Here is a 25,639-nt window from a genome sequence, read left to right as displayed (position 1 = left end):
GCTCATCGAGTCCAACCATTGCCCTGACACCACCATGGCAACTAGACCAGGGCACTAAGTGCCATGTCCAGCCTTTTCTTAAACCCCTCCAGAGATGGGGACTCCACCACCTCCCTGGGCAGCCCCTTCCAATGGCTAATGACCCTTGCTGAGAAGAAATGCTTCCTCATGTCCAACCTGACCCTCCCCTGGCCAAGCTTGAGGCTGTGTCCTCTTGTCCTATCGCTGGTTGCCTGGGAGAAGAGGCCAACTCCCACTCCACTACCACCTCCCTTCAGGTAGTTGTACACTACCTGATGCAAGAGGCACGAGTTCAAGCCTTACCTCTAGAATAGTCCTGGATTTGCTGTGTGAACTCGGCACACCGCCCTGGCACGTTACTACAACACAGCCTTGGCATTACCTCAGCCCTTCCTCATGCTCACCGTAAGCCCAAATCTTCAAAACAACACAAAGAAACAGGCACCCTGGTGAGTTAAGCTGCCCCAGCAAAGACTGCTCACATGCTTTACTTGACACAAGAGCCTTCAGAGAGTTCTGGAAGGAACTGTGTGCAGGAGGTGCAGGGCTCACAAACAAGGCCCAGCCTCCAGCTGCTACAATTCACTTTTAATCAAAAAAAGCGTTCCCAAGATACCACTGCTCATTCCTTTGCCATTCCACATTTTATTGAGTCTGGCTGGATTAAAGGGTTAGTTGTATGGTACACGAATTCAATAAATATTTAAGAACTGGATGATGAAGCCCCGTCGCGTTATAGCAGGGAGTTTAGTACATGGGTAAGGAAAGAGGGATTATTTTTAAAAGATCAAATAACTAGCTGGGGTGGGTAAATGCAACTCAAAAAAAAAAAGATGGGGTGTGCACTTCAGCAGGCTTTCTGGCCAAGGACAGCACGGAAGCCAATTACCAGAAAACTGACTGATGAACTAGAGTGGGTTTTTAATACAGAACAAAATGCACTGAAAAGGAATAGTTACCAAGTGCAATGCTCTGCCCTGTCAGGCTGGATGGAGAAGATGAACTCTCCAGGTAGCAACACACCAACCACCAGTCTGCACCTTTAAAAAGCTTTTTTAAAGGGAAGAGGAGGGGACAAGGCAAGGAAGAAACGGTGGGAGAAGGGTCTCCCTGGCAGATGTGTGCACACTCCAGCTTTCTAAGCTTAACCAGCCTAGAGATGTTTTCCTGCTGTCTTACCACAGCAAAGGAGATCAGCCAGGCCCGCTTCTTTCTCTGAAGACATGAGTAACAATCTTTAATAAATGAACTGTCTGAAGTCCCCAGGACAGATCTTTAAGGTAAGTGGCATTAGCACTTTCCCTGTCTGCTCAGGACAAACCCTGCCTACGGGGTTCAATGTAACACCATGCAAGAGCACTTACGTTTTCAGGAAGCCCAACTACTACAGCAATACACAAACTTCTTACGCACCCTATCCACACCTGTGCACCAGCCCCCAGTCGGCTGGGGAAGCTACAATACACTACTGAGATCACCCCTCCTGCCACAGGTCCAGCAAGCCTCTCCCCCCTGAGGTTATATGAGCTGCTTCTATCCCAGAAGGACTCCAGCCAGGTGGAAGGGCTTTGCTGGCACTGCAGGGCAGGTCCCTTAGGAGCCACACATCATACACTCCTCCCGGTTCTCCAGGGAGCACACCATGGCTGCTTTATTCCTCTCCTTCTCCTCCTCTTCCTTGGAGGCCCTCTCCCGCTCTCGGAGTTTCTCTTTGTTCAGGGTGAACTGGATGGGGTTGGCAGCTGGTTTTGTCCTTAGATAGTACATGCCAGTCTTCAGACCCTGCAGAGCAAAAGCATGAGTCTAAGAGCTGGGATCAGCTGGAGGTCAAGCAAGCAACACAGCCAACCTCTGAGCTGCTGAGGCCGACATCCCTCAGCCCATACCTCTGCCCCGACCTCACAGGGATGTCTAGTAGTCAGGACTACCAGGAGCAACGCTACAAGCGTCCGCAGCTTTACTACTCAAGAGAGAGACTCCCCTAGTAAGGCTGGATTCTTGGAAGGAAACGAGAGTTTACTCTTCTAAGAATCAGTGAGACCAACTTTTCATGAAAGAACTTCTCAGCCCCCACTTGCTATCTGTGCTGAACAAGCCCCCAGCCCACCCCTCCCACATACCTGCTTCCACCCGTAGAAGTGCATGCTGGTGAGTTTGCCGTAGTTGGGTTCTGCGATGTGGATGTTGAGGGACTGGCTCTGGTCGATGAAAGCTCCTCTATCTGCTGCCATCTTGAGGACAGTTTTCTGGGAGATCTCCCACACCGTCTTATAGAGTTGCTTCAAGTCATCAGGAATCTCAGGTATATTCTAAAACGAGCAGGAAGAGTTTTCCAGTGCAGTGTAAGCAGCGAGTGCCCAAATGTTCACAGAATCACAGAATCACTGAGGTTGGAAGAGCCCTCTGGGATCATCGAGTCCAACCATTGCCCTGACACCACCATGGCAACTAGACCAGGGCACTAAGTGCCAGGTCCAGGCTTTTCTCAAACCCCTCCAGAGATGGTGACTCCACCACCTCCCTGGGCAGCCCCTTCCAATGGCTAATGACCCTTGCTGAGAACAAATGCTTCCTCATGTCCAACCTGAACCTCCCCTGGCCAAGCTTGAGGCTGTGTCCTCTTGTCCTAGCGCTGGTTGCCTGGGAGAAGAGGCCAACTCCCACTGCACTACACCCTCCCTTCAGGTAGTTGTAGACTGCACTAAGGTCACCTCTGAGCCTCCTCTTCTCCAGGCTAAACACCCCCAGCTCCCTCAGCCGTTCCTCGGAGGTCAGACCCTCCAGACCCTTCTTACTCTGAGGAATTTGAGAGAAAAAGCTGTTTGCAAACAGACCATTACTGTTTTGTCCTAAATAGCTCGGAGGTCTTACAAAAAGCAATCCAGCAGCTAGTACCCGCCCCAAAACTCACGACAAGTGGGATGCACTTTGTCAGCGTGCACGACTCCAAGCACAACAGTCACAGCAGCATTTCAAACTCCACAGCATAAATCACAGAATCACAGAATGTTAGGGATTGGAAGGGACCTCGAAAGATCATCTACTCCAATCCCCCTGCCAGAGCAGGATCACCTGGATCATGTCACACAGGAACGCATCCAGGCAGGGTTTGAATGTCTCCAGAGAAGGAGACTCCACACCCTCTCTGGGCAGCCTGTGCCAGTGTTCAGTCACCCTCACTGTAAAGAAGTTTTTCCTCATATTTATGTGGAACCTCCTGTGTTCCAGCTTGCACCCATTGCCCCTTGTCCTGTCAAGGGATGTCACTGAGAAGAGCCTGGCTCCATCCTCATGACACTTGCCCTTTACATATTTATAAACATTAATGAGGTCACCCCTCAGTCTCCTCTTCTCCAAGGTAAAGAGACCCAGCTCCCTCAGCCTCTCCTCAGAAGGGAGATGTTCCACCCCCTTCATCATCTTCGTGGCTCTGCGCTGGACTCTCTCTAGCACTTCCCTGTCCTTCTTGAACTGAGGGGCCCAGAACTGGACACAATATTCCAGATGCGGCCTCACCAGGGCAGAGTAGAGGGGGAGGACAACCTCTCTCGACCTGCTAACCACACCCCTTCTAATCCACCCCAGGATGCCATTGGCCTTCTTGGCCACAAGGGCACACTGCTGGCTCATGGTCATCCTGCTGTCCACCAGGACCCCCAGGTCCCTTTCCCCTATGCTGCTCTCCAACAGGTCTGCCCCCAACTTGTACTGGCACATGGGGTTGTTCTTGCCCAGATGCAGGACTCTACACTTGCCCTCGTTATATTTCATTAAGTTTCTCCCCGCCCAACTCTCCAGCCTGTCCAGGTCTCTCTGAATGGCTGCACAGCCTTCTGTTGTGTCAGCCACTCCTCCCAGTTTGGTGTCATCAGCGAACTTGCTGACAGTGCACTCTACTCCCTCATCCAAGTCATTAATGAATATATTGAACAGCACTGGTCCCAGTACTGACCCTTGAGGGACTCCGCTAGACACAGGCCTCCAACTGGACTCTGTCCCATTGACCACCACTCTCTGGCTTCATTCATCACTCCTCCCCAGACGAGCTGAGTCAGTCACATACAGCAGACCCCAAAAGCACTCTGTGGCAAATCAGCCCCCCAGCCAGCACTTCCCAGACTGGCAGGAATCCCTGCGCCGTTCTCCCTGGCTTTTCACCCATACCTGGATAGAGCCGTTGTGGGCAATGATTTGGTTCTTCATCTCCTCATTCCACAGGCCCCTCTCCGTGAGATCTTTCAACAAGTGCGGATTCACAACCTGGAAGGGGCAAAGGCCAAGGAATGAAAGCACTGCATGTTCTGCTGAGCTACAGTCCCTGCCTCATGGCACACAGAATAGAGTAAGGATGGGCATCAGCATGAAGGCTATGGCCCTACATGAGATATCAGTGCCGAGCAGGATGTCCTTCTGGTGTATTGCCCACCAAGGAGACCCTCTACTCAGCTATCTGTAGGGTCCTGAATTGGCTAAGGCAGTCCTGCACTCAGAGGCACCCAAGGGAAACCCAGCAGGAAAGCCTGGATGTTTGCATCCTCACTATTAAATAAGTAGCCCTGATAACAGGTGGGCAAACCCCCTCCACCTCATGGATTAACACTTAATCATTACAGTTCACAGAATCTACAGCCTGTTATTATTTTCATAACTGCTACTGATATAATTCTGGCTGGTTTTCCCCCTTTTCATGCTCAGTGAGGATATGGTTTCTGTGGGAAGAGAATTCTGAGCTGCCACAAAAAGACAGTCCTCAATGCTGCTTCTGACACACTGTGCAGGGAAAACCTGGCAATAGTGTGAAGGGCAACTGATATGGAATTACTCAAAAACGTAATTTTTTGTCAGAAACATGTAGGATCACATGAAAACTTGTTAGTTTTCTAACTTCAAGGGAGGAGACTGAGATACTTTCCCATTTCATGGAAGAGAAGTCACTGGAGATGGGGAGACTGGAGTTGAAGATCCTACTGCAATTCATGCAAAACAAGAACTTGAATCTGGACCTTCTTGTACCACAGTGGTACCTGAACTACAAGCCAGACAGACAAGGTGGGAAATCCTCTGTCTTGCTCATGTTTCAAAAGGTAACACATTTGTTATGGTGCAGGAAGAAACACCTCAGAACTAGTAAAGGTTTTGTAAAATGGGGCTGGCATCTTCCTGCAGAAGACTTGCCTCCTGCTGAGCACCTGCTGCCCCCACACAGAAAGCTCTTCTCTCCCAGCAGGAATGGGCAGTGAGGGTGGGGGACCACCAGTCTCACACCAGCTCCACGTCAGGCAACAGTGGGATTTGAACCTGGGTTTCCCATTGTGTAGGCAATGATTCTGATCACTGCCATTTCACATTGATTTTGTGAACTCACCCTCTGACTTCATTAGAAATGCCCCAAAACTAAATAAGCTAATTTGCTAAATATTCCCAAAAATCAAGTCTGTGTTGTCCTGAAATAATTATATTCCCATTTTTGGGTATAAGTCTGAAAACAATCAGTTCTTCTGAATCTCTTCTCTCTAAATGCCTCAAAATCCACAGTGTAGTTATTCCCTCCTGTGCAGAGGTGTTGCAAGTGTATTTTTGATTCACAGAATCTAATACACCTTCCTGGAGGAGGGAAATCCACCCCAATGTGCGCAGGTTTTTAAATGGTTTTTAAACCCATCCCAACGTGTGCAGGTTTTAAATGGTTAAACACGACCTTGTACAGCACTGACAAACTTTCACTCTTCAGGCAGCACCGAGGTATGCACGCAGGTGGCCAGACTAAGCCTGAGGTTATAACAAATGTGAGATGCTGCTGGCCACTGCAGGACACAGAAGGCTGCCTGCAACGCCTGGCTGACACCAACCTGGGGGTAAACTCGTAGCACAGTAATGGGAGAAGTTACTGGACATTACAAATGTGAACGGGGGGTTATGGAACTCCCCTGCATGAGGAATGCCAAAAGATGCGAATGGGAGAGATCTTGACTTACCAGGGCCACTGACCACAATCTTGAGTTACTAAATAAGGGTATAAACAATCATCAAGACTGGGGTCAGAAGGGGAAAGAACAAAATAGGTGCAGGCTGTTTATTTGGGAGGAAAAAAACAGTGAGCATTTGCTTGCTGGGACTGTTTGGGGATACCTGTCCAGCAGCCCTACACAGAGGGGCAGGTTAATAAACCTGTTGTTCTGACCTCACCACACGTGTCTGATTTGATCCTGCAGGCTGGAGGAGATGGGGTGCTGTCCCCAAGATCAGGGAGGGGACACCTCAGAGGGGATGGACAGACCCTAACAGTTAGATATTCTCCTTGTCTGGCATAGAGCTCTTAACTCCAGCCTCCAGAACTCAAATTGTTTTGTACTCCTTCCTAAATGACAGACTCCTCTGCACCTGCAAAGCTTTTACACAACCTCTTCAGATCTCTTCAGTGCTTTACACACAGCTCTTTCCTCAGGGCTGTGCAAAGCAGCACCGTGGTCTCAGTTACTTTTCCCACAGCGTGCTTGTCTCTCCAATGATTTCACCAATCATCACTCATTTAGCAAGTATTCCTGAGGCTTCATGAAGGTTTCTTCCAGACAAAAGCAGCACTTCCTTACAATTTTGCATATTCCACGATTAATGTTGTGGAATACACAGAACTGTACTACTACAGCACCTACTACAGGCTGGATACTCCCCTTGGTGCTTTTGGCCGTCAACATAAATGTTTAACTGAGTTACCAAGTGTGTGGCCTCCCTCTTGTCTGTCTTAGTAGTGAAAGTCATCAAAGATAGGACAACAGAAAAGTTCTTTCCCACAGCTGCCTCGCTTACCTGGAACTCTCCTGAGAGGACTCTGCGTGTGTAGATGTTACTGGTGTAGGGCTCGATGGATTCGTTATTGCCCAGGATCTGAGCAGTGGAAGCAGTTGGCATGGGAGAAAGGAGAAGGCTGTTTCTGACACCGTATCTAGTAACAACAGGCAAGAGTTAGAAAGCTTCAACCAAGTGACACAAGGCAGAAAAGACACAAGAACAGCACAGAGCTACGAGGGCCAGGATAAGGGACTCTCGGCTCACACGCTCTGGAATCTCACCTTCTCAGGGTAACCTCCAAACCCTGATTACCTGCAGTAAAAAAAGGGGAAGCTCCACTAAACTTTTAATGTGGGTCAACATGGAAGCATAACTAAAGTCTTTGCTAAGTCATCTTTAATCAGAGGCTTTCCCAAATTGATTAGTCAGGAGAAAGGGTGCACAGAGGGCACTCCACAACTCCACAGCATCCAGGCAAAACCAAACCGAGCAGCCCATGAAGAGCCTGAGACGTCTCCATACACGAGACAGGAGGCAGATTTACTGACCTAAAAATCAGACCCCTACAAATTGAACAAATTCATTACAGGCACTTCACGCTTTAACAATTCTTGTCTTCAGGATGTTCAAGGCTCAGCTGCTTTCCTCTGTCAGTCCCAAGCCCAGATGACTCTGTCTCACTCATCAGCACATCCGTTTAACTGGGACACAAACCATTCTACTGATGTATCCAAGATGAAATAAGAGCTCAGCTAAATCAGAGCCTAGGGGGTGGGCTCTCTCTGGCTTGTAAGAATAAAAATGAAAGCAAGCCATCCAGAAAACAGTTTTGAAGAAAGATTACTGGGGCTGGGGGGAAACATAGGACCACAACAACCCCCTGCAGCGCTACAGGCCGGGAGAAGAGTGGTTAGAAAGAGCCCTGGGGGTGCTGATCGACAGCCGGCTGAACGTGAGCCAGCAGTGTGCCCAGGTGGCCAAGAAGGCCAATGGCACCCTGGCCTCTATCAGGAATAGTGTAGCCAGCCGGTCTGGGGAAGGGATCGTCCCTCTGTACTGGGCACTGGTGAGGCCGCACCTTGAATCCTGTGTCCAGTTGTGGGCCCCGCACTTCAAGAGAGATGTTGAGGTGTTGGAGCGAGTGCAGAGGAGGGCGACCAAGCTGGGGAAGGGTCTGGAGGGTCTGACCTGCGAGGAGCGGCTGAGGGAGCTGGGGGTGTTTAGCCTGGAGAAGAGGAGGCTCAGAGGTGACCTTAGTGCAGTCTACAACTACCTGAAGGGAGGTTGTAGCGCAGTGGGAGTCGGCCTCTTCTCCTAGGCAACCAGCGACAGGACAAGAGGACACAGCCTCAAGCTTGGCCAGGGGAGGGTCAGGTTGGACATGAGGAAGCATTTCTTCTCAGCAAGGGTCATTAGCCATTGGAAGGGGCTGCCCAGGGAGGTGGTGGAGTCACCATCTCTGGAGGGGTTTAGGAAAAGCCTGGACATGGCCCTTAGTGCCCTGGTCTAGTTGCCATGGTGGTGTCAGGGCAGTGGTTGGACTCGATGAGCCCAGAGGGCTCTTCCAACCTCATTCATTCTGTGATTTTTTACAGTTGCGCCTTATCTTTCATTTTCAGCCAGTCAGAACATATGGAATGTATTTTCCATCTAACACAAACTGTGCAAGACCACTCACTTCGCAATCTTCTCCTTTAAAGCTTTCCAGTCCCAAAGATCAGACGGGGTGACGTTCCACATGTCATACTGAAGGATCTGAAGAACACAGGTGTAGTCCAAGTTAGACAGGGCACTCTTTTCTCCATGTTTTATAAATCACATGGTAAATTACCTGTTATTCCTATTAACTGCTCTCTACAATTCAGCCTCAGCAAAGCTCCTACATCATAATCTTATAAACACTTAAATCTTTTAACTGCAGTAAAAGGGACAGCCAGCACAGGCTGAGTCTTGCTTTTCTCTTACTGCTCTCTGCACCTCGGTTTAACTTATGAATTTCTTACTGCACTTAAGAGGCCAAATGATGGAGGAAAACTCAAGCACCATTTGTACTGTTGCAATATTATCAGTCTAAGGTGTTTCAGCCACACATCAAAGACCAGGCACAGTCACACTACCTGCTTGTCACAGCTTTGTCCTGACACAGGACGCTTCCTGGTACTTACCCCTTTGCTGACAGGAGAACCCTCATATGTTTCATACGGTCCTTGTTCCTTGGCAAGTTCACAGCTGGCTTCCAAAGCACCGTAATAAATGGTCTCAAAAATCTGCTGGTTCAGGCGCTGGGCCTCAGGACTTTCAAAGGGGAACCTCATCAAGATGAAAGTGTCTGCCAGGCCCTGCACACCGATGCCAATGGGACGATGGCGTCTGTTGGAGCGCTCAGCCTGCACGGCATTCAAGCAAAGAGAGGAACTACCTTTAGCAGAAGTACATAGAACCTTGAATCCTGTGTCCAGTTCTGGGCCCCGCACGTCAAGAGAGATGTTGAGGTGTTGGAGCGAGTGCAGAGGAGGGCGACCAAGCTGGGGAAGGGTCTGGAGGGTCTGACCTGCGAGGAACGGCTGAGGGAGCTGGGGGTGTTTAGCCTGGAGAAGAGGAGGCTCAGAGGTGACCTTAGTGCAGTCTACAACTACCTGAAGGGAGGTTGTAGTGAAGTGGGAGTCGGCCTCTTCTCCCAGGCAACCAGCGCTAGGACAACAGGACACAGCCTCAAGTTTGGCCAGGGGAGGTTCAGGTTGGACATTAGGAAGCATTTCTTCTCAGCAAGGGTCATTAGCCATTGGAAGGGGCTGCCCAGGGAGGTGGTGGAGTCACCATCTCTGGAGGGGTTTAAGAAAAAACTGGCCATGGCCCTTAGTGCCCTGGTCTAGTTGCCATGGTGGTGTCAGGGCAATGGTTGGACTCGATGAGCCCAGAGGGCTCTTCCAACCTGGTTGATTCTGTGTAATCCTAGAATAAATAAGGTTGGAAAGGACCTCTGAGAGGACTTTTCATCTTTGCCACTGCCTTAACTTTTATGGGCCATCCATTCTGCTGTAACAACCCACCTCCCAGTTCTGCCCAGCTCCCCACTGTTTGGTGGAGCAGGAATTTGAGGACCCAGACTAAGTTTTTTAGAAGTGATCACTGACTTTAATTGCTCAACCTCTCACCCAGAGGGAGCCATGATTTAGAAATGAACACTAAGCACTTTCTGAAAAAAAAAACAGGCCTGTGAAGCCATTTAAACTCATGCATTCAAATTGTACATGCTAGAAAAATCTGATCCTCATCAGGTTTGGCTTCACACTTTGGGTATTTGCTTATTTCCTCCTCCAATGCCCAGCTCTGCTCCTTGCCTTTCTATGCTCTTGCAATGCAACAAACCCTGCTCCTATTCTACTTCAACAATTACCAACCCTCTGCCCAAATTCCTCCCAGAAAGCTGTCTATGCATCCTCCCAAAAAGGCATAAAACCAACAGGACTGAGTTACACCTTCTTGGGATCTTTCCAGGATCCTTCTCTCCGTTCCACTTTCCACTCTATTCCCAGTGCTGTTCTGTGCTTTATGGAAACCCTCACACATGAAAAAATTCCAACTGCAGAACTATCTCCAGGGGAGGCTTTCTCCATGACTGCTTCACTAAGGAACCGTTCTGGGTTGAAGCTTAAGAAGCCACTAACAGGTCACATCTGCAAACAGGTACTAAATGCAGTCTACAACTACCTGAAGGGAGGTTGTAGCGCAGTGGGAGTCGGCCTCTTCTCCCGGGCAACCAGCGATAGGACAAGAGGACACAGCCTCAAGTTTGGCCAGGGGAGGTTCAGGTTGGCCATTAGGAAGCATTTCTTTTCAGAAAGGGTCATTAGCCATTGGAAGGGGCTGCCCAGGGAGGTGGTGGAGTCACCATCTCTGGAGGGGTTGAAGAAAAGCCTGGACATGGCACTTAGTGCCCTGGTCTAGTTGCCATGGTGGTGTCAGGGCAATGGTTGGACTCGATGATCCCAGAGGGCTCTTCCAACCTGATGGATTCTGTGATTCTGTGATTGTGCCCAGGACTGAACTGGGATTGCTACAGAACAACAGGCCCTTTGTCACGCCTTCAGCCCCGCACCAGCTCAGCGCAGCACTCACCTCTGGCACAGGGTAGTAGTTGATATCAATGATTTTGTTCAGGTTTCGGACAATAACTTTGGTGACTTCAGCCAGCTTCTTGAAATCGTACGTGTGCTCTGCAGTGACGTACATGTTCAGGGCTATAGAGGCCAAATTACAAACTGCAACCTGTGGAGAAAACACGGTGAGAACAGGCACGCCAGCCCACACCCCGGGCAAAAAACACACGGTCTCAGTTCCAGAGCATGCTCTCTATCCAAACCATATGGAAACAAAGAACGAAGCAACCTACAAGGCTGGAAAAATGCACTCCTCATTTCTATGCTATGAATTGTAAAAAGGGTAACTACAACTCAAAAAGGTTTAGTAGAAATCAGTATTCACCACAAAAATTCAGTTCTCTGGTCTGGTCAATCCTGTTGCCTTTAAGCCATCCTTACTTAAACTAAGCCTAACCTTTTCCTGTGTTACCAGAACCAGCAGCTGATCTCAATGAGTTCCAGACTACATTAGTGCATTTTCTTGGTCAGTTTTTAACACTAGCATTCTTTCCAACCCCAGGAGAACTGAAAGAAGTCAGCTAAGATTTCTTGTGCAGTGCAGGCAGGTGAGATGGCTCTCCACCTCTTCGAGACTACTCAAGATTTTACTAATATGCCAGAGAGTGTGAGCTAAAGAACAACTAGCAGCTCTAGTTGTTCTACTAGGCAGTAGAAACTGATACTTCCAGTTACAACAGCCTCAAGAGCTTTACTGCACTAGAAATTCCTCATTTCTATGTCCTTCCTTCACCTTTGTTAGCAATGCTGCAGTCCAAACGCAGCACAACCACAGAGCACCAAGATTAGGGTAGTACACAAGGAACTCAGGGGGAATTGCTACTGAAATGTAAGTCTGGGGGTAAGAGAGGTGTGGTTTTACTAAATCATCAGCTGAAGAGATGCTTACATCAGCTACCAGCAAGCCAAAGAGCTCACTTCTCCCACAAGGTTTCAGAGGTTCACATTGACAGGTATCTTGTTTTATACCAAATCCTCCATAGGAGTTGGAAGAGAGTCAGTGGAAGAGCTGTAAGTCCTCGAGTCAAAACATCCCCAGAATTTTCTTAGCTACCTGTTCCCTTCCCCAACGAACAGTCAGGCATGTTCTAAAAAGCTGCAACAGGAGAAGTCGCAGCTTTCCTAAACACCACAAGTTCCTGTTCTCCACCTACCTCGTCTTTGCTGGTGTACTCCACTATTTCTGTGCACAGGTTGCTGCATTTGATGGTCCCCAAGTTCTGCTGATTGCTCTTCCTGTTGCAGGAGTCCTTGTAGAGCATGTACGGCGTGCCGGTCTCTGTCTGCGACTCGATGATAGCGTACCAGAGCTGCTGGGCCTTCACCACCCTGCGCACGCGGCCTTGCTTCTCGTAACTGCAACAGGGCACACGCTGCTTAGTAATTCCCAAGCTCTCCAAACATAGCAGTGAAGGACAGTCATTTCACAGAATCAATGAGGTTGGAAGAGCCCTCTGGGCTCATCGAGTCCAACCATTGCCCTGACACCACCATGGCAACTAGACCAGGGCACTAAGTGCCATGGCCAGGCTTTTCTTAAACCCCTCCAGAGATGGTGACTCCACCACCTCCCTGGGCAGCCCCTTCTAATGGCTAATGACCCTTGCTGAGAAGAAATGCTTCCTAATGGCCAACCTGAACCTCCCCTGGAGAAGCTTGAGGCTGTGTCCTCTTGTCCTAGCGCTGGTTGCCCGGGAGAAGAGGCCGACTCCCACTTCACTACAACCTCCCTTCAGGTAGTTGCAGACTGCACTAAGGTCACCTCTGAGCCTCCTCTTCTCCAGGCTAAACACCCCCAGCTCCCTCAGCCGTTCCTCGGAGGTCAGACCCTCCAGACCCTTCACCAGACCCTTTAACACATCAGGTTCTCAGGCAGGCAAGATCCCATTCACTTCTGACCCATGTGAACTCTGAACTGTCCTTGTTTAAAGGAAACAGAAATGTTTCACTACAACATCCTATACAACTCGTTCAAAACAAAGTCATCAACTCCTTTAAGCAGGGATCACTTCAGAATTTCCCTCTAACAAGCTGAAACAATCATTCATGCATAGTTCTGTCTTCAGCAGATCACAGTCTGAAGCAAGCAGTAAGCAGACATTCCCCATCTTTGTCCTTCTATCAATCTGATAATGGAACTCACTGACAGAATCACAGAATCACAGGTTGGAAGAGCCCTCTGGGATCATCGAGTCCAACCATTGCCCTGACACCACCATGGCAACTAGACCAGGGCACTAAGTGCCATGGCCAGGCTTTTCGTAAACCCCTCCAGAGATGGTGACTCCACCACCTCTCTGGGCAGCCCCTTCCAATGGCTAATGACCCTTGCTGAGAAGAAATGCTTCCTAATGGCCAACCTGAACCTCCCCTGGCCAAGCTTGAGGCTGTGTCCTCTTGTCCTAGCGCTGGTTGCCTGGGAGAAGAGGCCGACTCCCACTGCGCTACAACCTCCCTTCAGGTAGTTGTAGACTGCACTAAGGTCACCTCTGAGCCTCCTCTTCTCCAGGCTAAACACCCCCAGCTCCCTCAGCCGCTCCTCGGAGGTCAGACCCTCCAGACCCTTCACCAGACCCTTTAACACATCAGGTTCTCAGGCAGGCAAGACCCCATTCACTTCTGACCTGTGTGAACTCTGAACTGTCCTTGTTTTAAAGGAAACAGAAATGTTTCACTACAACATCCTATACAACTCATTCAAAACAAAGCCATCAACTGCTTTAAGTGGGGATTGCTTCAGAATTTCCCTCTAACAAGCTGAAACAATCATTCATGCATAGTTCTATCTTCAGCAGGTCAGTCTGAAGCAAGCAGTAAGCAGACATTCCCCATCTTTGTCCTTCTATCAATCTGATAATGGAACTCACTGACAGAATCACAGAATCAACCAGGTTGGAAGAGCCCTCTGGGATCATCGAGTCCAACCATTGCCCTGACACCACCATGGCAACTAGACCAGGGCACTAAGTGCCATGGCCAGTCTTGTCTTAAACCCCTCCAGACATGGTGACTCCACCACCTCCCTGGGCAGCCCCTTCCAATGGCTAATGACCCTTGCTGAGAAGAAATGCTTCCTAATGTCCAACCTGACCCTCCCCTGGCCAAGCTTGAGGCTGTGTCCTCTTGTCCTAGCGCTGGCTGCCTGGGAGAAGAGGCCGACTCCCACTTCACTACAACCTCCCTTCAGGTAGTTGTAGACTGACCACTTATGATCCAACACCACAAACCTGTGCTTGGGCTCCCAGACACCACACAACAAGGGCAGTTCTGTGAATGGATGACCACTACTTAAAAGCCTATTGACTTTTCTTACCTCTCATACAGTTTCTCAAATTCCTCTCCCCAAACTTCATCCAGGCCAGGACACTCATTTGGACACATTAAGGACCAGTCCTGTATGAAGGAAAAATATACAGAGAAAATCTTTAGGCACCCTGTTAATTAAAGGCATTGGACTTCATCAGGAGACGCTGCTGTGAACAGGAACATGCAAACTACACTCCCCATCCTGAAAAACTACGAACCAGCTCTGCCTGCAGACATGGGGAAGGTGTTTATTAGAATAGTCAGATTTACTTAAAAAGTAATCATTTATGTGATTATAAATATTCACATTAAAAGTGAGTATTTATGACCAAACTGCATTTTTAGTCCTGAAATGACTGGTTCTCAGGATATAACCCCTTTTAAAGCAAATACAAGCAGTCACATACAGATCAATTCACCAAGAAGATTTTGATGCTTTAAGGAAACTCCAAAGTAAAAATTTAGTGTAATAGTATCTGTGCATAAGTCATGGGCTGCACAATTAAGCACAGAAGCAAAGTATCCCACGGGAGTTCTCCAGCTCCATTCTCTACCTGCACAGCCCAGTTCTCAGCTGGGGTGCAGCAGCTCTTTCAGGAAGCTCCTTTGCTGCCAGGAAAACAGCTCTGCAACCCTTCGTGAACTCCATCCCAGGGCTGGTCACCTCCTTCTCCATTAACAGACCTATTCTGCACCAAGCAGGCTTCTCACCTGGTTGGTTTCAACTCGCTTCATGAAGAGATCAGGAATCCAGAGGGCAAAGAAAAGGTCTCTGGCTCGCTGCTCTTCTTTCCCAGTGTTCTTCTTTAAGTCGAGAAACTCAAAGATGTCCAAATGCCACGGCTCCAGGTAGATGGCAAAAGCCCCGGGCCTCTGATACATAAAACACAGTCGAGATCAGAACAAACTTCCCTTGAAAATAAAATCTCCTGCACTGCTCCTGAGTGCACACAACACCCTAAACTAACCAGAGCTTGGTTTTATAGTCTCGTTAAGGCAATTCCAATGTGCTTTTCTGTGTTACTGTTGCTCTCACTTGTTGGCACTGGGCCACGTTACTAGTTCCAGATTCTCAATAAAAATTATTTAGTACCAAAATGTATTTCCTCTGTGTAGAATTTCCTCGGTGTAGACAGGAGCTTGACAAATCTTACATTTACTCATTGTGCCATGCCTCCATTGACCTCTGGACTGTGTGAAGACAAAAGATCAAGAAGCTTTCTACAGTCTTATACCTTAATTCACTACAGGGCATTCAAGGAGTGACTAATAACCAGTGCAAGAGGCTGATGGAACACGTGCATATCACACAGCAGGCGTATACCAAAAGATATACCTGCATGATAAAATGCATAAAGGGGAACACCAGAATATCAACAAGAAGGGGGGGAAATGCCTTGTTTTAATTATGTGTTATCTACAACCACTTCATCAACTCACTGATGTTACTGGGTCAATCTTTCAGAGATGTGGAACCTATCCCTCTGACTGAGGTTCCTCTCTTGACCCTAATTGGGCATTGTACTGGGCACTGGTGAGGCCGCACCTTGAATCCTGTGTCCAGTTCTGGGCCCTGCACTTCAAGAGAGATGTTGAGGTGTCGGAGCGAGTGCAGAGGAGGGCGACCAAGCTGGGGAAGGGTCTGGAGGGTCTGACCTGCGAGGAACGGCTGAGGGAGCTGGGGGTGTTTAGCCTGGAGAAGAGGAGGCTCAGAGGTGACCTTAGTGCAGTCTACAACTACCTGAAGGGAGGTTGTAGCGCAGTGGGAGTCGGCCTCTTCTCCCAGGCAACCAGCGATAGGACAAGAGGACACAGCCTCAAGCTTGGCCAGGGGAGGGTCAGGTTGGCCATGAGGAAGCATTTCTTCTCAGCAAGGGTCATTACCCATTGGAAGGGGCTGCCCAGGGAGGTGGTGGAGTCACCATCTCTGGAGGGGTTTAAGAAAAGCCTGGCCATGGCACTTAGTGCCCTGGTCTAGTTGCCATGGTGGTGTGAGGGCAATGGTTGGACTCGATGAGCCCAGAGGGCTCTTCCAACCTGGTTGATTCTGTGATTCTGTGATTGAATGGAGAGCCAGTACCTTGTTTCCACCTTGATCCACGTAACGGGCAGTGTTGTTGTAGACCCTCAGCATTGGAACAAGCCCATTGGAATTTCCATTTGTCTGCAAAGGCACAGGAGAACCATCAATGCCTGAAGAGATGGGCCCACATTTTCTGCACAACTTTCAGCAGTCTGCAGAACTCTTATGCTGAAAGCTAGGAATTGCCCACCCCAATCAGTTCTTTGGTAGCCCCTTCCCCATGCCTTTTTTTTAAATATACAAAAATTTATATATCAGCTACCAGTCCTAGAGTTAATAAAATGTACCTCCTAACTTCTTTCCTCTACATCGTGTAATCTAAAAGCTTGCAGAGGTTACACACACTGTGACAAAAAAAAAAAACACATATCCAGACAATTTTAAGCAGTTAGACATACAAACAGGAAAAGGGCTAACGTGCAAGTCTCTGAGCATATTCCTAAGTGGCTAATACATAAATAAGTTGGAATTGTCTGATCAAACAGTGGAATGAGATCCTCTTTTTGGAAGGGCTTCTTTTAGGAAGCCAACACACCAAGGAAAACCAACCTTTTTGCCTTAGAGCACACTGAAAAGGGAAGGACTACTGAGCTAGACTAACTGCTGTGTTAAACTGACTTGGTAGAAGCAGCATTGATTTGGCAAAATATAGACACTTCCTGAAACCAGAAGGCTGAGAACAGCACCTGCACACTCACCCCAGCAATATAGCTGCCCGTGGCTCGGATACAGCTCACGGCAAGGCCAATCCCACCAGCAGACTTGGAGATCAGCGCACACTGCTTGAGGGTGTCATAGATCCCCTCGATGCTGTCATCCTTCATGCACAGCAGGAAACAACTAAGGAAAACAAACAGCTTTAGCATACAAGGATTAAAACAAAAAAATGTCAACAAGTATTTCACCAGGGCTGCAGAAAAACAAGGGGAAACACTGAATCTTTAATATGATACACAAAGCAAATAAATGGAACAAAACCACAGGTTGCAAAGTGGGATAAAGGATAGTTTTAGAAAACATCAGGAGCTGATAGTTGTATTACTGATACCTGTGTTCTCAAAGCAAAACATTTTTAAAATCGTATCAGTTATGCTTGCTACTTTTAGCATGTTTTAGAAAACAATTCACAGAGTCACAGAGTGGTTAAGGGTGGGAAGGGCCCCCTGGAGATCCCCCAGCCCAACCCCTGCCCAAGCAGGGTCACCCAGAGCACGTCGCACAGGGTCGTGTCCAGGCGGGTTTGAATATCTCCAGAGAAGGAGACTCCCCCCTCCCTGGGCAGCCTGTGCCAGGGCTCTGCCACCCTCACACCAAAGAAGTTCCTCCTCATATTCAGATGGAACTTCCCGTCTCTCAGTTTGTGCCCGTTGCCCCTTGTCCTGTCACTGGGCACCACTGAGAAGAGTCTGGCCCCATCCCCTTGACACCCCCCTGAGGTATCTGTGAGCATTGATAAGATCCCCCCTCAGTCTGCTCTTCTCCAGCTGAACAGCCCCAGCTCCCTCAGCCTCTCCTCGTAGCAGAGATGCTCCAGCCCTCTGACCATCTCCGTACCCTCTGCTGGACTCTCTCCAGTAGCTCCTGGTCTCTCTTGAACTGGGGGGCCCAGAACTGGACACAGTTACTCCAGATGTGGCCTCACCAGGGCCGTGTAGAGGGACGGGAGAACCTCCCTTGACCTGCTGGCCACACTCTTCCTCACACACCCCAGGACACCACTGGCCTTCCTTGCCCCGAGGGCACATTGTTGGCTCATGGGGAACTTGGTGTCCACCAGAACACCCAGGTCCTTCTCTGCAGAGCTGCTCTCCAGTAGATCAGTCCCCAACCTCTACCGGTGCAAGGGGTTATTCCTCCCGAGGTGCAGGACTCTACACTTGCTTTTGTTGAACTCCATGAGGTTCCTCTCCGCCAGCTCTCCAGCCTGGCCAGGTCTCACTGAATGGCAGCACGGCCTGCTGGGGCATCAGCCATCCCTCCAGTTTGGTGTCATCAGCAAATTTGCTGAGTGTACACTCTGTTCCTGCATCCAGGTCATTGATGAATAAGTTAAACAGGACCAGGCCCAGTACTGACCCCTGGAGAACACCACTAGCCACAGGCCTCCAACTGGACTCAGCACCGCTGATCACAACCCTCTGGGCTCTGTCGTTCAGCCAGTTCTCAATCCACCTCACTGTCCACTCATCCAACCCACACTGCCTGAGCTTTCCTATGAGGATGTTGTGGGAGACAGTGTCAAAAGCCTTGCTGAAGTCAAGGTAGACAACATCCACTGCTCTCCCCTCATCAGCCCAGCCAGTCATGTCCTCATAGAAGGCCATCAGATTGGTCACAAGGATTCACTTTGTAATCTAGAGAAGACTATGCACATAAGTAACTTTTATTTAAAAGACAAGACATGTAAAAATTTCCATTAGCTCTAGAAGCTTATGGACACCTTCCCCAAAGACTACACTAGCTATCAAGTTAAATTTGACAGCAGCTTCTCAAAGCTTCATAAAACAATCACAGAAACACAGCTGCTATTTTTAGTAGCTGTGAAAGCATTTCATTTGAACAGCCCTGATCTCCAAAACTTTATCTTCATCCCGTTATGCATTAAGCAAACCTGGAAGGCAAAGGTACCTGGAGAGCTGAGGCCGGTTGGTGCCTGCGTTGAACAAGGTGGGGGAGGCATGGGTAAACCACCTTTCAGACAGAAGGTTGTAAGTCTCAGTTGCAGCATCAATGTCATTTTTGTGGATCCCCACCGATACCCTCATCAACATGTGTTGAGGACGCTCAGCAACTAGACACAAAAGGCAAAGGGGAACAAAGAATGTCAGTAGGACACATACGATGTGTACAGTCAGCTGGAGAGGTCAGCAATAAGCTACAGACAACGTGCAGTGGGCCACTTAGGAGCCACAGTTTTCATAGAATCACGGAATAATTCAGGTTGGAAGGAACCTCAGGTCTCTAGTCCAATCTCCTGCTCAAAGAAGAGTCACAGACTCACAGAATCAACCAGGTTGGAAGAGCCCTCTGGGCTCATCGAGTCCAGCCATTGCCCTCACACCACCATGGCAACTAGACCAGGGCACTAAGTGCCATGGCCAGGCTTTTCTTAAACCCCTCCAGAGATGGTGACTCCACCACCTCCCTGGGCAGCCCCTTCCAGTGTCTAATGACCCTTGCTGAGAAGAAATGCTTCCTAATGTCCAACCTGACCCTCCCCTGGCCAAGCTTGAGGCTGTGTCCTCTTGTCCTAGCGCTGGTTGCCTGGGAGAAGAGGTCGACTCCCACCCCGCTACACCCTCCCTTCAGGTAGTTGTAGACTGCACTAAGGTCACCTCTGAGCCTCCTCTTCTCCAGGCTAAACACCCCCAGGCCCCTCAGCCGTTCCTCGCAGGTCAGACCCTCCAGACCCTTCCCCACCTTGGTCGCCCTCCTCTGGACTCGCTCCAACACCTCAACATCTCTCTTGAAGTGCGGGGCCCACAACTGGACACAGGATTCAAGGTGCAGCCTCACCAGTGCCCAGTACAGAGGGACGATCCCTTCCCCAGACCGACTGGCTACACTATTCCTACTAGAGGCCAGGATGCCATTGGCCTTCTTGGCCACCTGGGCACACTGCTGGCTCACGTTCAGCCGGCTGTCCATCAGAACCCCCAGGGCTCTTTCTAACCACTCTTCCCCCAGCCTGTAGCGCTGCAGGGGGTTGTTATGGCCCAAGTGTCAGACCCGGCACTTGTTCTTGTTGAACCTCACGCCGTTGGTCTCAGCCCAGAGAATCACACATTAAGCTGATACAGACAGTTCTTACCTTTTGAGTTGATTTTCAGCAAGTAGGAGCGCTCCAGAGTCTTTAAAAAGAGAGAATGCATTTCAGTAGACATACAGATTTCAGTTTAAAAAAATCCTATTAACTCCAAACTCAAGCATCTTCATGCTCCTTATCCCAGGCTTCCAACAGAAGCACCAACCCTGCACTCCACTCCTCATAGGATATTAGGTGACTAATGACTAAAAAAACCCATGAGTCCATTGTAAGATTCCAGCACTGAGGGCTCTATGGTTTATGGAGTGGTAGTGGAGGATGCAGCTGCAAGGTTCAACACCACCTTTCAACTCCCAGTGGATTAAGGCTAGAAGACAAGGGAGCGCTTGCTCTCCACAGTGCTACTGCTCCTTAAAGTACAATTAGTTGTACTATGATATACTTTCCAGACCACCCGTATCACAACCTCCAGAGAGCCCACTGCGTCATGCCCTCAAACCACTCAGCAAAGAGCAGTGGGCTCTGAGGGGAGCTGGAGGAGCAGATGGTGGGGGCACTGGTTGTGGGGGAGATGTTCCAGCAGCATGGAAGACCACAAACGTGTGGGATGACACACTGAGAACAACTGTTACACCAAACAATGGGGGAAAGCAAAAAATCCCTTTTTTGGTTTATTAAGAATCAGATTATTTCCTTGAGGAATGGCACGAGCTGGGAAGCTTTCACCAACATTCAGTGCTCTCTGCTGGGCAACAGTTGGAGCCCAACAGTTAAAATATTATAGCAGCCAAGGGTACAAACGAAGCCAAGAAGAAAGCACATGATTCATCCAGTTAGGCAACTGCTTCGTGCAGGTACTCTTCATTTTTTACAACCCCACTAATGTCCCACCTACTCCAGTGCCCTCCTTGCCCAAATCTAGATGATTCCACAAGTATTCCCATCCTTCCCAAAAGGCTCAGCTCCAGAACAATACCAGAATATGAGTAATGTGCTTTTTACCTTAAAACCAAAATAGTTGTAGGAGAAGTCTCTGTCATAGATAATGGCAGAATTCAGGCGCTGAGAGGAAATAACACAGAGAAAAATTTACATTTACAATCAGATTTTTTGTGCCTCACATTAAGGCACAACAATGCCATCATTGTTTGGCATTTCTGCCTCAAAGGTCTAGTGAAACAGATATCAGATCAGAGGGGATAAAGCAGGGGGAAGAGCACTTAGCTTGAAACAACAGATGCACAGTTTTAACAATTTTTTCCAAGCACAATGCACAACTGTTGGCTGCGTTTTACTGAAGTCTCACTAGACACTAAGAAGCACAAGATAGAATCAAAATATGAACCTGACTTCCTCGTAAGAACACAGACCTGGAACAACTTGAAATCAGAAACCAAACCTCATCTCTCCCTTCCGTGCACTCAAAACAGACTGCTACATCAAAAGGTGCTTTTTCTTGAATTAATCAGTTGTGCTGATCACAAGGACAGCCAAGAAAATAGATTCTACTACAGAAACACCCTTACATGAAGGTAATTCCTATATCCTCTCTTTTAAACTCTCCAGAACAGAGCAATTATCACCTGCATTGGTTTCTGCATTGGCTTTTTGTCCTAAAACAGAGATGGTTTACTTAAAAATAAGAAAAATAAATTACCTGAACTAGTTCACTGAAATTTTAAAACTTAGAAGTGAAAAAAAAGTTACATACGTCTTTGTTGGCCAAAACTATGTCTAGAGTTTCTTTGGAGATCATGGGTGAGTGCTTCCCGTTGTGAGGGTTTATGTAGTTGTAGAGATCATCCATCACATCTACAACAGAAAGGTATTTACAAAGGACATCCACAGACCTTTCTATGCACCATCTGTCACTTGCTTTCAAGGATTTAACAGGCAGGACTACCCATCCTCTAAAATAACCCCCTCCAGCCCCACAAACACACAACTTTTCTTCTACCTGCTCAGTACTGTTACTAATCTGTTAACCTGAAAAATGCACTTCTCTTACAGTTTTTTTATAGATTTTATAACACAAAATAAATGGAAAAGACAGTGGGTGCAACCTAATTTCAATCAGTTACATTTTTCATCAGTCTATTTATACAGATACTTTTCACAAAACAGGCAATTTCATTTTCCTTGTGACGTGCCCAAAACTCCTGTTTCTCATCTCCATGGCATTTTTAGTCAGCCTGGGTACTTGGTAACTTCTGCTTAAGAAAGAGATTTCCATATTTATACCCTCTAAAACTCCTACTCCCTTTCTGACTAATTGCTACCCAAGTGTCCCCAAGGAGACTCACCACTGAACACTTTCTTAGTTTCTTTGTGCAGGTTGGACACTGCGATCCTCGCTGCCAGGATAGCGTAGTCAGGGTGTTTGGTGGTCAGGGTTGCGGCCGTTTCAGCAGCCAGAGTATCCAGTTCCACCGTCGTGACGCCACTGTACAGCCCCTGAATCACTTTCATGGTGATCTGGGCCTGGAAAAGGAAAATTCTGGATGTTAGCCAACGGTTGCTGGTGGAAAAAAAACAGTTGGGTTTTTTTTTCCTGATGTTTCAACAATTTAAGATGCAAGATATGCTTCACTATAAGCAATATCCCTCGCTCTGCTTGAATAGAAAAGCCAATTAAAATACCAAACACTCCTGATGAAATGCTGACTCCTAAAATTTTAAAGTAATACTGGGGCAGAAGGAAGAGTGAGGAGAGAGCGAAGAAAGCAGAAACTGTCAATTCGGAATAATTAACAGTATTTTTCCTCTGCAGACACTTTCCTAAAGGCTAGAATAGAGTAGTAGCAAAGTTCACACGGAAAAAAAAGTCAGATTAAAACAGTATTTGCTTGGAAGTTTTGAAACTCCAAGTGAAGCTTGACTTTATAAATGCCTGATGAGACATGGAAGTGCTACACTTAAAATAAATTCATGACAAGAGCAAAAAAATACCCAGTCCTGGAGGGGATACAAGGGCTTTTGCTTCAAGGCTTAACCTAATCTTCACCTGCCAGCTGGGATCTTTCATGGGAAAAGACTGCTGCATCTACCATCTCTGAAGTGCTTTCTGCTTTTCTCTCAAGCATTTAGCTCTGATCACTAGAAGAAGGAGCATATTCTACACTGGAGAAGAGAGGTTTGAGTATTGCTCAAGCTTTGCAGATAGAAACTCAGAGTAATCTACCAAAAACAAAACATGTGAGTTGGAGCAAGAAACAACTCTTTTTTTAAGCACAAGAACCTCAAACACTTCAACAATGTTTGCAGTAAAAGCATTTTACAATAGGTAAACTGATTTTCCCCCACCGGAGTCTCAGACTCTGGATCTGTGAAGAGAAAAAACCTCAGAACACAATCAGAAGAAACATGAATGCACTTGCCAAGAGCTCCATCACAGGCCACCACACTTGGCTTTTGCCATGGAGATTAACCTGCTCACCACTGCTGGCTTTTAGCGGAGATCACCACAGGGGCAGAGAACAGAAGAACAGGAAAAAGAAAGGGCAGACTCACGGGATCGACGAAGTCAGCGTTGAGCCCATAGCAGAGCTTCTGGATGCGCGACGTGATCTTGTCAAACATGACACGCTCTTGGCGTCCATCTGTTGGGGAAGAGGTTAGAATCATAGAATGGTTTGGGTTGGAAGGGACCTTAAAGCCCATCTAGTTCCAATCCCCTGCCACGGGCAGGGACACCTTCCACCAGACCAGGTTGCTCCAAGCCCCATCCAACCTGCCCTTGAACACTGCCAGGGAGGGGGCAGCCACAGCTTCTCTGGGCAACCTGGGCCAGGCTCTCACCACCCTCACAGACAAGAATTTCTTCCTCAGATCTCATCTCAATCTCCCCTCTTTCAGCTTAAAACCGTTCCCCCTTGTCCTATCACTCCATGCTCTTGGATGCTCCATGCTCCATCCCTCACTCTTGGTGTCATGGGGCGAGCTCCCTCCCTCCGGGGTCCCCCCAGTGCAGATGGGGTGCTACCCCCTCACACTCAGTGCCACGCAAGCTGCCCCCAAAGCAGAGAGGATCCCACCCTTCCACACCAAGTGCCATGAGGGGCTCTCCCAAAACAGAGGGGGGGTCCTCACCTCACACCAGGTGCCGTGAGAGGGACCTCCTGAAGCAGAGGGGTCCCATCCCCTCACACCAGGTGCCATGAAAGGGACCCCCCAAAGCAGAGGGGTCCCATCTCCTCACACCAGGCGCCATCAGAGGGACCCCCAAAGCAGAGGGGTCCCATCTCCTCACACCAGGCGCCATCAGAGGGACCCCCAAAGCAAAGGGGGTCCCATCTCCTCACACCAAGTGCCATGAGGGGCTCTCACAAAGCAGAGGGGTCCCATCCCCTCACACCAGGTGCCACGAAAGGGACCCCCCCCCAGAGGGGTCCCGTCCCCTCACACCAGGTGCCATCAGAAGGACCCCCCAAAGCAGAGGGGTCCCGTCCCCTCACACCAGGTGCCATGAAAGTGACCCCCCCCAGAGGGGTCCCATCCCCTCACACCAGGTGCCATGAGAGGGACCCCCCAAAGCAGAGGGGTCCCATCCCCTCACACCAGGTGCCATGAGAGGGACCCCCCCCAAAGCAGAGGGGATCCCATCCCCTCACACCAGGTGCCACGAAAGGGACCCCCCCCAGAGGGGTCCCGTCCCCTCACACCAGGAGCCATGAAAGGGACCCCCCAAAGCAGAGGGGTCCCATCCCCATGCCATGAGAGGGCCACCCCGAAGCAGAGGGAGTGACCCCATCCCCCCACACCAGGTGCCATCAGAGGGACCCCCGCAAGGGGGGGAGCCCCCATCCCCTCCCCTGGATGCCGGGGGAAGCCCCGAGCCCGGCGGTGCCCCCGCGGCCGGGCCCCCCCCGCCCTTACCCCGCTTCACGACGTGCATGGCGGCGGCGGCCCCGTCCCGTCTCCCAGCGGCTCCTCAGCCCCGAGCGCGCGCTCAGCGCTTCCCGCTCCCGCCAACCGCGCTGACCCCGCGGCGCCGCCGTAGCCCCCCCCTACGCCTCCGCCTGAGGCTGCGGCCGACATCTTGCCTCCGGGCACCGCCTCCTTCTCTGCCCCCCCTTCCCTCAGCATCACGGCTTCAGCGCTGCCCTTCACCGTTAACGGAGACTCGCCGCTTCCCCCGGCCCCCCATCTCCCCCTCTCCCCCCGGGAAACACCCCCCCCGCCGCGCTGGGAAGGGCCGCGCCGCTTGCCCGCTTCCAAGATGGCGGCCGCAGCCCGCCTCCCTTGGGGGGGGTGGCGGGACGGGAAGGGGCGGTCACGCCGGCGCGAGGGCGCCACGTACGGGGCCCGCGGAGGGACAAACCGCGCTGGCCCCGCGGTGACCGGTACAACGCCAACAATGGCCGTTGTGTTGTACCAAAGCAATAGATAGATGGGCCGAGACCAACGGCGTGAGGTTCAACAAGAACAAGTGCCGGGTCTGACACTTGGGCCACACCAACCCCCTGCAGCGCTACAGGCTGGGGGAAGAGTGGTTAGAAAGAGCCCTGGGGGTGC

At 49.5% G+C, this 25,639-nt stretch overlaps 1 protein-coding gene across 1 annotated transcript; it reads right to left on the bottom strand.

Moving 5' to 3' along the window:
- Positions 1 to 642: 642 nt before the first annotated feature.
- Positions 643 to 25,173, bottom strand: RRM1 (ribonucleotide reductase catalytic subunit M1). Its single transcript, XM_068420035.1, has 19 exons — positions 25,001 to 25,173; positions 23,636 to 23,724; positions 22,429 to 22,606; positions 21,837 to 21,937; positions 21,128 to 21,187; positions 20,171 to 20,210; positions 18,988 to 19,150; positions 17,058 to 17,199; positions 16,357 to 16,440; positions 14,988 to 15,149; positions 14,284 to 14,363; positions 12,125 to 12,326; positions 10,930 to 11,079; positions 8,976 to 9,197; positions 8,489 to 8,565; positions 6,829 to 6,964; positions 4,186 to 4,281; positions 2,142 to 2,330; positions 643 to 1,803 (listed from the first exon to the last, which is right to left on the bottom strand). The coding sequence occupies exons 1-19, from the start codon at positions 25,017 to 25,019 to the stop codon at positions 1,615 to 1,617; spliced, it is 2,379 nt and encodes a 792-aa protein (XP_068276136.1). The 5' UTR covers positions 25,020 to 25,173; the 3' UTR covers positions 643 to 1,614.
- Between the last annotated feature and the right edge of the window lie 466 nt (positions 25,174 to 25,639).

The sequence above is a fragment of the Nyctibius grandis genome, chromosome 2 (assembly GCF_013368605.1).
Source record: "Nyctibius grandis isolate bNycGra1 chromosome 2, bNycGra1.pri, whole genome shotgun sequence".
In the NCBI taxonomy this organism is placed as follows: Eukaryota; Metazoa; Chordata; class Aves; order Nyctibiiformes; family Nyctibiidae; genus Nyctibius; species Nyctibius grandis.
This window is presented reverse-complemented; position numbering and strand designations above follow the sequence as displayed.